General features: G+C 49.1%; 1 protein-coding gene and 2 long non-coding RNA genes across 3 annotated transcripts; all 3 read left to right on the top strand.

Moving 5' to 3' along the window:
• Nucleotides 1–68: 68 nt before the first annotated feature.
• On the top strand, nucleotides 69–1,431 carry LOC112269411. The gene is made up of 2 exons (XR_002961260.1): nucleotides 69–678; nucleotides 790–1,431. It is a non-coding gene; the product is annotated as an uncharacterized LOC112269411 (long non-coding RNA).
• A 4,519-nt stretch (nucleotides 1,432–5,950) lies between these two features.
• On the top strand, nucleotides 5,951–6,651 carry LOC112269527. The gene is made up of 2 exons (XR_002961399.1): nucleotides 5,951–6,081; nucleotides 6,187–6,651. It is a non-coding gene; the product is annotated as an uncharacterized LOC112269527 (long non-coding RNA).
• Nucleotides 6,652–9,621: 2,970 nt separating this feature from the next.
• Nucleotides 9,622–11,663, top strand: LOC100830169 (malate synthase, glyoxysomal). The gene is made up of 3 exons (XM_003579965.4): nucleotides 9,622–10,038; nucleotides 10,127–10,792; nucleotides 10,867–11,663. Exons 1-3 carry the CDS (start codon nucleotides 9,676–9,678, stop codon nucleotides 11,524–11,526), a joined length of 1,689 nt encoding a protein of 562 aa, XP_003580013.1. The 5' UTR covers nucleotides 9,622–9,675; the 3' UTR covers nucleotides 11,527–11,663.
• Nucleotides 11,664–12,768: the final 1,105 nt, after the last annotated feature.

The following is a 12,768-nucleotide window of genomic DNA, read 5'->3' as shown; positions in this document are numbered from 1 at the left end:
TTTTTTCCCGACTTATTTAATCTCGATCAATTAAAACCTTAACCCGAAAATGTCTGTTTGGCTTTGGTAAATCCCATTTTGGAAAACGGAAATTCAATTAAAAGCGATATCCAAAGAAATCAGAGCATATAAAAATGCCCGGCTGACTAATTAAATGAAAGGATTTCGAAACAAAATCTTTGCTAATTCGACAAGGATTGTATTCTTTAATTATTTCTCTATTTTTTATTACTTAATTTAAAAATTTCAAAAAAATTATATTCTAATGGATTTTATTCTTATTCTTCGGATTCAAAATAGAAAAATAAAAGAATAAATAAGTAGAAGAATTAAGTTAATTCAATCCAACCAAAAAGAAAAGGAGGTTCATGGCCAAGGGGAAAGATGTTAGAATCAGAGTTATTTTGGAATGCATCAGTTGTGTTCAAAAAGGTGCCAATGAGGAATCGACGGGAATTTCTAGATACAGTACTGAAAAGAATCGCCACAATACACCCGGACAATTAGAATTCAAATTTTTTTGTCATTTTGTGAGCAATGCTTCTGGTTCCGGACTGCTATATTGTCGTCCACATGTTTGTCACAGTGAATCTCGAGGCAGCTAGGGTCACAGCTTCCACCGGTTGCCCAAAGCTGCCGTCGGCAGAGCTTCTCCTCCGCTGGGTGCCGATGTCGCCGGTACCATTTCTGCAGATCCAATTTAGTATCGTGTTGTTCTTCTTTAGCTTAGATTGTTGGCAAATTTTGCACGTTAGTGATTAGGTGGTTGTGCTACATCTTATTATGCAGACCGTGGCTGTTCTACTTTAGCTTAGATTGTTGGCAAATCCCCTTCATGGCACTGCAAGAACAGAATGGGAACTCAAAGGAGGAAAACGCTACATGGCTTGGCTGGATGCTCAGCCGGTGATCGAGCTCGGTTTTGTATGTCTCACTAGGCAAACTTCCTCTCGGCGTCCACCCGCCTGCACGAAATCACCGTAGCGGAGGAGCTCGCGCGCGGCCGAGGTCAGAATCGAGTGGGTCAGGGAGGCCAGCGGCCAGCCCACTCGCCTTCTCCGTGGAGGCTGCGCCACCGCGGCTCGATGGTGCTCCTCGGTGACGCGTGCGGGGAATCGGCTGACAGGAGCTGCTGCATGTGCACGAGGCTTCGCAGTGACATGTGCTCGTCGGCGGCGCTGCGTGCCCGCATCCTGGGCTGGGGGATGAAGTAGGACAGATTCGGAATGAACAGGTGGAACCACATGCATTGCTGGCTCACAAAATACCGTGACACCTCGTTGTCCCGTCCAAGCCAAACATGTATTCTGGAGCTAAGGTTTTAATTGATCGGGATTAGATAGGTTAAGAAAACACAGGATTAGAAGATTATGATTTGATTCGGACAAGTTCTACAAGTTCAGGATTTAAAATGGACTATATTTTGTGACCGTTTTGGTTTGTTTGGTTCGCGGGCAGGACAGAAAAGTGCCGTAGTCCGTTTGGGTCGGATTGTCCGTCCAGTAGGGCGACTCATTTCGTATAGATTGACAAAAAAGACATACAAAAGATGGCCATTTCATTTATATTAGTTGAAACTACTTACATATATATACATGAAACAATTAGTAGATGATATTAAAAGTACAACATATAATAATAAAAACTAATAGATCATCTACTCGGAAGCAGAACCCAAGTCGATGATCTCGCGCTCCAGTGTCCACACCTCCATGTCGTCGTCCTACTCCGCCCAAGAGACCAAGGCTCGTGGGCCTCCTCCTGCTTCACATGCGGCGGCAAGGCGCCCTGTTCATCGGGGCGCGTTCCAATACGGCTATCCGTATTTAATATGATCGGGACGGGGGCTTCTACGTCGTTGCCAGGTAGGGCCGGAGGTCAAAAGGATTTGACCCTCGATGGATGTGCGGACCGCGCGGCGCTCTATTTCTCGGTCCGTGGGGATGCATATCTGCCGCAGATTTGGGGCCGGAATGCGTCGCCGCGGACCGAAAAGCTGGGGATGCGTTTTCTCTGTTTACGCCCGAAGGAACAGGTCCGGCCCATTTTTGTCGTGCCGCTAGAGTTTCCATAAGACTGCATTTGACATTGAGGTGGATTTGATAATCCAACTTTTCAAACCGGCTTTTAGCTATTTTTGTGTTCAGCTAACCAACTTTTTTCTGTTTTCGTGTCTATTTTTCAATAGCAGATTATAAAATAAGTTCAGTAATGTCAAACTAACCCTAAATGTTTTGCAAACGATAGTCTATTTAAATGTTTTTGCTAATTTCAATTAATTAAGATTTAATCAATTAAATAAAGCTGCACATTACTCCTTCATTATACTCCATCTACAATGCCGAATCAAGGTCTCACCATCAAACATACTCTCCTAGTATAATTATTTGGTATAGCAGACATTTGACATCTTTCACTATAAGTGTGATCAAACTATAAAAGGTCGACAATCAACAAAAATTATACTCCCTCAGTTCCCAATTAATTGGCGCCGGTCATTTTGCAAAAAACCTGTTAATTTACGAAATCAACCTGCAGTACACATCTTTAATTGAATGTGGACTGTGCGTTGATTCCGGAAAACGGCATGTTTTTTTTTGCAAATGTTCTGATAGAACATGGACTGCAGGTCGATTTCGGGAAATAGCAAAACTTCTTTTACGAAATTTCCGGCACCAGTTAGTTAATTAGGTACAGAGAGATTACGTTTGATTTTCAGCACTGCCTAGATGAGCGAGCAACACTGTCTTCTTTTTTTTTGGGGGGTGTTGTGTGTGTGTGAGGGAGCGAGTCAGGAGAGCGAGCAGCATTCTCGAACAATTCATAGAAACCACTGTTCGCGTACTTAAGTTTCTCGGTACTAAATTTAGTGTGGCAATGATACTGGCACTTCTTTAGGGTGGCAATGATACTGGCACTTCTTTAGCGCACATTTTGTCCCTCTGCATTAACTAGATGTGCGGACAAATTGACCTCAGAAAGTGCACTCTGACTCCACGCATGCTTCAGAGTTCAGAGACATACATTGCATGCAGAATTGAATTTTGACCCCGAAATATGATTAACCCTAAATTGTTTAACCAGCATATAATTTGGGCATGTTTGTAAGATGTCTATTCCAAAGCTGAGTAACTGTACCAAGACATGGCACGGAATGACAAGTTAACGGTGCTACTCCTTCTGTTTCACAAAACACCTCATATAATAATAATTATTATTTTGTTTCACGGAACACGTCATTATTTTTTGGCTCCGGCACCCGGCCAACAAATGATTACACCCATTTACTCCTAATCAATATGAATAGTCAGTCACTACAAAGAGAGTTGTTTTGGTCTAAAAAAGAGTGTTGATGACGGGCTATAGCAGAAATTATTGGTGTCCTAAGATTGAAAAAGGTAAGGTGTGGGTGAAGATATGCAGCAAAATTGAAGACGCATTACAAGAACCATGCATTCTAAAATGTTACATGACACAAAAAAATACATGCGAATGCGAATGTAGAATGATTGGGTTGAAGAATAGGAGATAGCAAGGAAGGGCTAATGAAAAATCATAAAAATAAGAATACATGGAAACTTGGAGTCAGACTTTTCTCATTTTGACTAGGATATATAAACCATTTTGTGAAACCAGATATAAGAACTCCCTATCACTATTTTGTGTTAAAAATTTACTCGTAAGTTCCATTCTGTTCCTGGTGGGAGACAGTGTACATGTTTGAAACACCGGATATTTTGGAACAATGGAAGAACAAAAGTATTCTAGAACAGAGTGAGTAAGCAGAGGAAAAAAAATATCTGGACAAAGTAAAACAGAAACTCACACTCTATATATTGTTACCCCAGAAAATATTGTTTATTTTATTAACAATTTTCTATTGCTCCATTTAAAAGGTTACAGACAAATCAAATGGTTCATCAAGCACCTGACTAAAAATGTATGCAATGTGTTTTCCATAATAATATTCACATCCCCGTTTATGGTCATACCGCATCGCGATTATTTTAACTATATCCAAAATTCATATGACTCGTCTCTTTTACCCTTTTGTGCAACACACGCTCCTATCTTTTTCCCATTTTTGTTCTTACCTCCTCCCTCCAGCTTTAAGCAAGCAATTTTTAGTAAAATTTCAACCTGAATGCTTTAGATTTCAATTATTTAAAGAACATTTAAATTTTTTAGAGCGATCAGGTTCATCGACACACCATGAGATGATTCTAATTAATACTTCGTGCATAACAGCGTAGAGCAAGTATGGCTCGTATCCAAATCCAATCATTATTGAATGTTCATTTAGGGGATATCCACAATACTATAGTCAAGTCGGACACAATGTATCCAAGTGTAAAGCCCACACCTTTACCCACTCGTAAAAAAAATAAGTATGCATAGCTGATTGGATCGATGACCAAATTATTCTCATAGATTACTACGAGTTTGTATCACAAAATTAAGTATGTTGATCGATGATAACTAAACAATAAAATAGCTTAGTCCGATGGAAAGAAGAAGACCCGTAGAAGGCCAATTGATACCACAGATGGGATTACGCGAAGACGCAGAAATATACGGAATACTCTTTAGTTTCTTATTTGCCTACGTGATCCGTATGATTTCTCGGTTTAGTTACTGAGTAGTTCTAGTATACAACTATATCAGTTATGGAGTAAGGGTTGGAGTTATAAACTGTGTGACTGCACACTGCTGCTATAAATATACGGGAAAAGATTAGGCCAATAGGTCAAGGCGTGCGGCATCTAAGAAACATGCGGATTTCAAAGCATTTCAAAGCTGAGGCCATCTATGGCAGCGGTCAGTGATGCACGCAGCAAGGTACGCATGTGAAGTACTACTGCATGTTATCTCTAATTCTTCAATCTCTATCTTTCTTTTCTTTATTATATTGACCCGTTGAGGCACGCCAAATTCATCTTGCAGGGTGTCGATCAGGAGGAGCACTGGATCAGTAAGCTACCAGATGACGTCCTCGTTTCCGTTCTAAACCGTCTCGATGTACGATGCGCCGTGAGAAGCGGCATCCTAAGCCGGCAGTGGAGGCACCTCCCCGTTGAGATTCCAAATATCGTGTTAGACGTTGAGGATTACGAGCTTACGGTCGACGAATTCAAATCCACTCTGTCAGACAAGGCTCGGGACAACATGGCCGTGGCAAAAGCCGCGAGGACTATGCTGGCACGCAGGAGCCCCTAGCGCCCTCTCCGTGTCCTCCGCCTGGGCTTCTACGTGGTAAGGGTTGAGTCCGCCGGCATTGTCGGAGCCGTTGACGACGCAATCGCACACGGCTGCAGCATCGCCAAGGCGGCGTTCGAGATCTTAGCCGATAAGACCGAGTTTATGTGCAAAGACAAGGACTTGACTAGACACGCGACATCCTCTTGTCTTACTTCAACGCTTATCCCCACGCCTTCCCCTGCTTGGAGCCTGCACCTGGAGAGCGTTAAGCTGGGGCAATCGGATATCAGCAGCGTGCTCGCTACCTACGAGATGCTGGAGAGCTTCTCCCTGCTCAACTGCGACGCCGGCCGCCACACGGTACTGGCGCTGGAATACCGGCAGATCACTGCGCTGCTTCTTGTCATGTGCAGGTGTGATAGCATCGAGCTCAAGTGGCTCTCAGAACTAGTGAAGCTGACCTGCGAGAGCTGGCTTACTTCGCAGAGTGGAGAACCGCTGTTGTTTGGTCATGTCCCGCTGCTTGGGAAGCTAGCGCTCTCTACTAACTGTAATTTTTTAGTACATAATACTTAAGTTAAGCACATTGCTTGAGAATGCGAACATGAGGGAGCTGTGGATGGACTTCGAAGCTGCAAAGGTAATTAAGTCCATCATGGTTAACACACTTTTCAACAACAGCAAAATGTTCATCTTTTTTTATCATATTTGGTTTATTTTATTTATGCAGATCTGGATTCAGCTGGAGGTCCCCACACAACTGTCTCCTCGACTTAAGAACTTGAGGATTCTGAAGCTCCAAAACATTCCTGAAGAATGTGGTATCACATGGACATTTTTCCGCCAGAGGCCGCACCTCTCTTGGAGCAGCTCCACATTGAGGTAAAATGATAATGTTAAGTTTGCCTGTCCAAACTTCAACTTCTTCCCCTCCCCTTGATTTTGCTGGACTGTGAACTTTCTGTATATACGGTCCTATTCCGGCAGGTGTCCAACCACCAATGCTTACCCGTTCATGATGAGATGGTAAGAAGACATCTAATTTCCAAGAAAATCAGTATCGAGTGGGAACCATTTGATTTCAAGCGATATAATTTGGCCGTGTTCACCATCTGTGGTTTCTAACCTGGGAGGAAATTCATGGGGTATACAAGACGGGTCACGGAAGTGGCTGCGAATTTGAAAGAAATATCTTTGTATGATGAATTCTGACCGGAATGCGGATTACAAGATATCCCAAGACCAAGAAAGTGAGAGACTTCACACGGAAGGAAATCAATGAAGGGAGGCCGTCGCCTATCAAAACCGTGCAGTTCTACGCGAGGCTAAAGTCTTTATAGGAGATGAACCGGTCAAAATCATTGGTTGATCATATGGAGTCATTTTTTCTTTACATGAACTTTTAAATATCTCATCCTATGTTGTAAACAATTAAAAGTTAGTTTTGGATTAGATTACATGTCTAATCTATAAAAAGTAATTACCAAGAATACCCTTACTAAATGACTTTAAGATTCGTAAAGTTTATTAGAGCACCGAAGCAAATTTCGTGGGCTTCAACCTGTCTTGACAGTGGTGCACCGACGTCGACGTGAATCCTGAACATAATATCCTTTCCCCGATATAAGGGTATGTTGGATGGCGACCAAATTTTATGATACCAAATTTTTGGTCAATATTTAATTTGGTCCTTGTTTGAATGAAAGTCAATTTTTTGACAAGTTAATGTCCAACTACCAACTCTAATTCATTTCTTTATGAAAGTTGACCAACTCATGGACAAACAAAACTTTAACCAACTTTTTTTAGAACAACGATCTGGTTTCATTTATTCAATGAACCGAATACAACTGATAAAAAAAACTAAAATGGCAACAAATATTTCGGATAAACTGAAAGTTACATAAAAAATCTTTGAAACCAACTTCTCTAGTTGCGATATTCACATCTTGATGTTTCTCCAAATCTCTTGTGACGAAACAGTAGAAAACCAATATGAACTATGAAACGAAAAAAGAGAGCAGATGGATAAGAGCCGGAACAAAAGACAGGAAAAAAGCCCCCCGCGTCGCCTCTCACGGGCGTCTCGGGGGCGAAAACCTAGCACCGCGCTGCCGCCACCCTACCCACGCCCCTTCTCCCTCACCGCTGTCGGAGGCAGCCGCCGGCAGCCCGGGCGCCGCCAAGGAAGGTGGCGGCGAGGCCTTTCCGCGGGCAGGCCATCCATCCCCCAACCACGCAACCACCCCATGTTCACCCGCAACTCTGGCAGCGGCAGCCCCGCTCCTCCTCCCTCCGTCATCCCAGATCCAGTGGTCCTGTCCGGCTACGATGCGCTCCGCCTCCCCTCCCTCGGCCTGACCGCCATGGGGCGCCTCCCCTGCCCGAGCCAGCCTCAAAGCCCACATCCGCAGGGATCCGGCGTGCCCCGGGCAGGATCCGTGTCCCCTGCCCAAGCCGGCCTCAAAGCCCAGATCCGTAGGGATCCGGCGTGCCCCGGGCAGGATCCGTGTGAGGAGACCCCTGCGCGCCCTGCTGTTCCTCCTCCCGTCGTCGGCCGGGCGTCTGCGCAGGTGTCGGTCGGGCGTCTACGTCCGGCGGCGACGCCACCCACTTCAGTTCGCGGGGCGGCCCTCCACCGGCTGGTTTCTCCCGCATGCCCCTGTGGTCCTCCACTCCTCCTCGCTCTGCTGGCACCGCTGGTGTCCTCCACCGCCCCCCTCCTCGCTTGGACTCTACGCTTCTGTGGAGCCCCATGTGCCTGCTTGCGGTGAGCTCTGATCCAGCAGGTGTGTGACGCGCCGATGGCATGACCAGATCCGGCTTTGGTGTAGCCATGTCATGTTGTTGTGTGATGTTCCAGAGTTCGGGGACTGGCGAAAGCCCAATCGCTTTTCGGTCGATGCACGATGGCAGCGCCTGTGGGTGTTGTTTGCCTCTTTGAAGGCATCGTGGTAAATCCCCTTCCTTCTCCTGCCTTCCTCTTCTGTGGTCATGATCTGCTCGTATGGTTCAACTTGTTGTCTTGTTTCCAAATGGATGGATTAGATGCTTGATTTGTCTAGAATCCGCGGAGAAATCCGGAGCCTGTTTGCTGAAGACGCGTCAACGTCTATGGTGTTGCTGACCTCCTTGGGGGGCGTTTGTCCTGGATTCTCGCCGAGCATCGATGGATGAGTTTGGGGGAAACCCTTGATCTGGATTTCAGATCGGCGGCGGTGGCGCTCTTGTGCCATTCCCTTGTTGAAGGCGCTGTTCTTAATGCTCATTTTCTATCTTGGAGGTTGCAAGCCAAGCTTCCCCTCCTTGCCACTCCAAAGTTCCCAGCTTACGGCTGCTTGTTGCCTCTATTTTCCTCAACTTGTTGTTGTGTGGTGCCATTCTTTTACACTCTACGCAAGGCTTTCTCCTTGTAGGTAGAGATAAGTCTATCAGTGGTACTCTTTTAGATCATGTCACCCTTACATCTCTCCTTCTCCCCACTTCCTCCAGGATTCTATCGTCCTTCCGGTGGAGAAGTTGCGTACTCTTCTTGTGCATGATTGAAGAGCCGGAGTCTTCTTTTGTCTCTTTGTACTTTCCCCACTTTCCTCAAGTTTTTATCGTCCTTCCGGTGGCGAGTATTTGAGGGGCGAGAGACTGATGATGGTGCGACTCTTAATTTGGTGTTAGCATGAGGTTTTCTATGGTTAGCTGTTTGTTGTTCGCAATAGGACTTCCATTACAGGATCTTTTGGAGTCTATTTGTGGTGCTTTAGATTGAAATGCAATCATAAAAAATAACGGCCGTGTCCAAAAAAAAAGAGCCGGAACAGAAACGGCCAGCGGGAACGTTAAAACCATCTTCCCGACCCCCGGCAAAAAAAATCCCGAGACGGTACACCAAAGAAACAAGCTACGCCTACCGATGCCATGCACGCTGATGCACAAGGCTACAGCAAAGAGCGGCGCAGCGTGCCTTATCGTAACCACCACGTTTCTGTTTCAGATCTTCGTCATTCATCCCATCCATGGCCATGAATGAATGATCCATGCAGTTGCAAATGCTTGATGTTCGCCGCTTCGGCTCTTAGCGCACCATGTTGGACAGAGGCGCTGAATCCATCCACAAGCAAAGCTTTGCTTCTTGGTTTGTTTTACAAGATAACTACAGCGGCGTCAGAAATTCGAAACTTCACTTGTTTTCTCGAAACGCAAGGGGGAGACTACACTGATTGCGAATTTGGCAATTCCCTGCAATTTGATTGGGTTTTTTCACTGTTAATTGCTGTTTTCTCTCGTGAACAGCGAGATGGTTCCGTTTTGATCACGTCATCTCAGACAGTATTAATCCTCAAACTCCACACTGATGCCGGCGGCCTCTCTCCCCGCTCGTATATATACCCGCTCCATGCTCACCAAAGAAAACACGCACTCCTCCAAGGTTGCACGCTCCTCGCGGCTCACTCAAACACCAGCTCAACACACGAACGAACGATGTCTAAGACGATGCCGGTGCCATGCTACGAGACGCCGGAGGGCGTGGACATCCGGGGGCGCTACGACCCGGAGTTCGCGTCCGTCCTGACCCGCGACGCGCTGGCCTTCGTGGCCGCCCTGCACCGCGAGTTCCGGGGCCCCGTCAGGCACGCCATGGAGCTGCGGCGGGACGCCCAGCGGTGCTACGACGCCGGCGAGCTTCCCAGGTTCGACCCTGCGACACGGCTCGTCCGCGAGGGCGAGTGGACGTGCGCGCCCCTTCCCCCGGCCATCGCCGACCGCACCGTCGAGATCACCGGCCCCGCCGACCCCAGGAAGATGGTCATCAACGCCCTCAACTCCGGCGCCAAGGTCTTCATGGTAAGTAAACACGCATCGTAAGCGTAGTGTGTGCGTCTAACTTCGGAGTGCCCAATTAAGAATGAGAGAGTGACTTGTGGCGTGGCAGGCGGACTTCGAGGACGCGCTGTCGCCGACGTGGGAGAACCTGATGCGGGGGCAGGTGAACCTGCGGGACGCCGTGGCCGGCACCATCAGCTTCCGCGACGACGCGCGCGGCGGGCGCGTGTACAAGCTGGACGACGAGCGCGGCACGGCGAAGCTCTTCGTCCGGCCGCGCGGCTGGCACCTGCCGGAGTCCCACGTGCTCGTAGACAACGAGACGGCCATCGGCTGCCTCGTCGACTTCGGGCTCTACTTCTTCCACAACCACGCCGCCTTCCGCGCCGGCCAGGGCGCCGGCTACGGCCCTTTCTTCTACCTCCCCAAGATGGAGCACTCGAGGGAGGCGAGGATCTGGAACGCGGTGTTTTCGAGGGCGGAGAAGTTCGCGGGGATCGAGAACGGGAGCGTCCGGGCGACGGTGCTGGTGGAGACGCTGCCGGCGGCGTTCCAGATGGACGAGATCCTCCATGAGCTAAGGGAGCACTCGGCGGGGCTCAACTGCGGGCGGTGGGACTACATCTTCAGCTACGTCAAGACGTTCCGCGGCCACCCGGGCCGGCTGCTCCCTGACCGCGCCCTCGTCGGCATGGCCCAGCACTTCATGCGCTCCTACTCACAGCTCCTCATCCGCACATGCCACCGCCGCCGCGTCCACGCCATGGGCGGCATGGTAATGCCAAACCCCCGTGCAAAGTTGTAATTAAGCACCTGCTTATTGATAAGGATGCTGGATCGTGTTTACAGGCGGCGCAGATACCGATCAAGGACGACGCGGCGGCGAACGAGGCGGCGCTGGAGCTGGTGAGGGGGGACAAGCGGAGGGAGGCGCTTGCGGGGCACGACGGCACGTGGGCGGCGCACCCGGGGCTCATCCCGGCGATCCGGGAGGTCTTCGAGGGACACCTCGGCGGGAGGCCCAACCAGATCGACGCCGCCATCGACTCCGGCGCCGACATCACGGAGGAGGACCTGCTGCAGCCGCCACGTGGCGCGCGCACGGTGGAGGCGCTGCGGCTCAACGCCCGCGTCGGGGTGCGGTACCTGGCGGCGTGGCTGGCCGGGTCCGGGTCCGTGCCGCTGTACAACCTGATGGAGGACGCGGCCACGGCGGAGATCAGCCGCGTGCAGAACTGGCAGTGGGTGCGGCACGGCGCGGCGCTGGACGCCGGCTGCGGCGTCGAGGTCCGCGCCACGCCGGAGCTGCTCGCGCGCGTCGTGGAGGAGGAGATGGAGAGGCTCCGGGCCGAGGTCGGGGCCCAGAGGTTCCGGGCCGGGCGGTATGCTGAGGCGGGAAGGATCTTTGGCCGGCAGTGCGTGGCGCCGGAGCTGGACGACTTCCTCACGCTCGACGCCTATGGGCTCATTGTCGTGCACCATCCCAGAGCGTCGCCGTCCAAGCTCTGAGAATCTGGATTAGCTCCAAGAACACGAGCTAATCCAGATTCGCACCTAGTTGGCTTTGATGTTTGTTTTCACAATAATGATCATCTGGGGATAGTAATATTTCTAGGTTGCATCTAAGAAAGGAGTCCAAATACTATTATCATTTCACAATAATGATCATCTGGGGACAGTAATGTTTGGTGGTCTTCTCCGCACTTCTACGAGGGTCCTGATGAACGGTGTGCCGGGCCAGTCGATTGCTCACCGTTGTGCCTTGCGGCAAGCTGATCCGCTTTCCGATGCTCTTCGTCTTGGCAATCGACGTGCTTGACCGGTTGTTCCATCGGGCTTCAGAGTGCGGTATCCTGGGAGACTGTGGGCTTCGCCATCGCACCTCGATTTTTGCCGACGACGTGGTCGTTTTCTTCAGGCCAGTGGTCTCGGAATTACGCGCCTGTTCCGAGCTCCTCACGGATTTCGGACTCGCGTCGGGGCTCCAAGCCAATATGGCCAAGAGTGCGGCCCATTTAATCCGTTGCTCTGATGCTCAGCAGGGGATGGTGGCCCAGATGCTCCAGTGCCCGATTGCCACATTTCCTTGTTCTTACCTGGGCCTTCCTTTGGGGGTCAGGAAAGCCACTGCGGCCCAATTGCGCGGGATGGTGGACAAGGTTGCCGGCAAGCTTCAATCCTGGGCTGCCCCTCTTCTCTCCAGTGGCGGTAGACTGACGCTCGTCAAATCCACCCTCAGCGCTATGCCGATTTACGCCATGCTCTCTCTCGATTTGCCTATGGCCACCATCAACGCCATTGAAAAGATTTGTCGCGGCTTTCTGTGGAAGGGGTGACGCGATGTCCGCGGCGGGCACTGCCTAGTGGCCTTGGTAGATGTTTGCACCCCCGAAAGAGTGGGTGGTTTTGAAAACCTTGCCCCTGTATGGGTTTTGATGAATGATGACAACATGGTTGAGGAACTAATGAGTTACACGGAGTGTTTCAGGTTTTAGTTCCTCAGAAGAGTTGGTTTAACCAGCATTGACGACCCCTAAAAATTGAAGTACATGTACTGGCTTGAACTATGAAAAACTCAGTGAAAAACGGTGAAGAACATGAAGTGTAGCTTTCTTCATAGGTCTTTCCGTAGTTTTTTCTTCACTTGAGTATAGAGGGGGGTTTGAAGTGTGGAGCTGGTTCAGGTGAAACCTATTCTACGTGTTCAACTTGGGCGAAAACCATTTTTCTGTGTGAGTGTTTTTCGTCAGA

The sequence above is a fragment of the Brachypodium distachyon genome, chromosome 5 (assembly GCF_000005505.3).
Source record: "Brachypodium distachyon strain Bd21 chromosome 5, Brachypodium_distachyon_v3.0, whole genome shotgun sequence".
NCBI lineage: Eukaryota > Viridiplantae > Streptophyta > Magnoliopsida > Poales > Poaceae > Brachypodium > Brachypodium distachyon.
This window is presented reverse-complemented; position numbering and strand designations above follow the sequence as displayed.

Excerpts from the sequence above, each read along its gene's own strand:
- LOC100830169 (XM_003579965.4), top strand. The coding sequence starts at position 9,676 with ATGTCTAAGACGATGCCGGTGCCATGCTACGAGACGCCGGAGGGCGTG. Across the intron at positions 10,039-10,126 it reads CCGGCGCCAAGGTCTTCATG|GCGGACTTCGAGGACGCGCT; the intron begins GTAAGTAAACAC and ends GTGGCGTGGCAG. Across the intron at positions 10,793-10,866 it reads TCCACGCCATGGGCGGCATG|GCGGCGCAGATACCGATCAA; the intron begins GTAATGCCAAAC and ends TCGTGTTTACAG.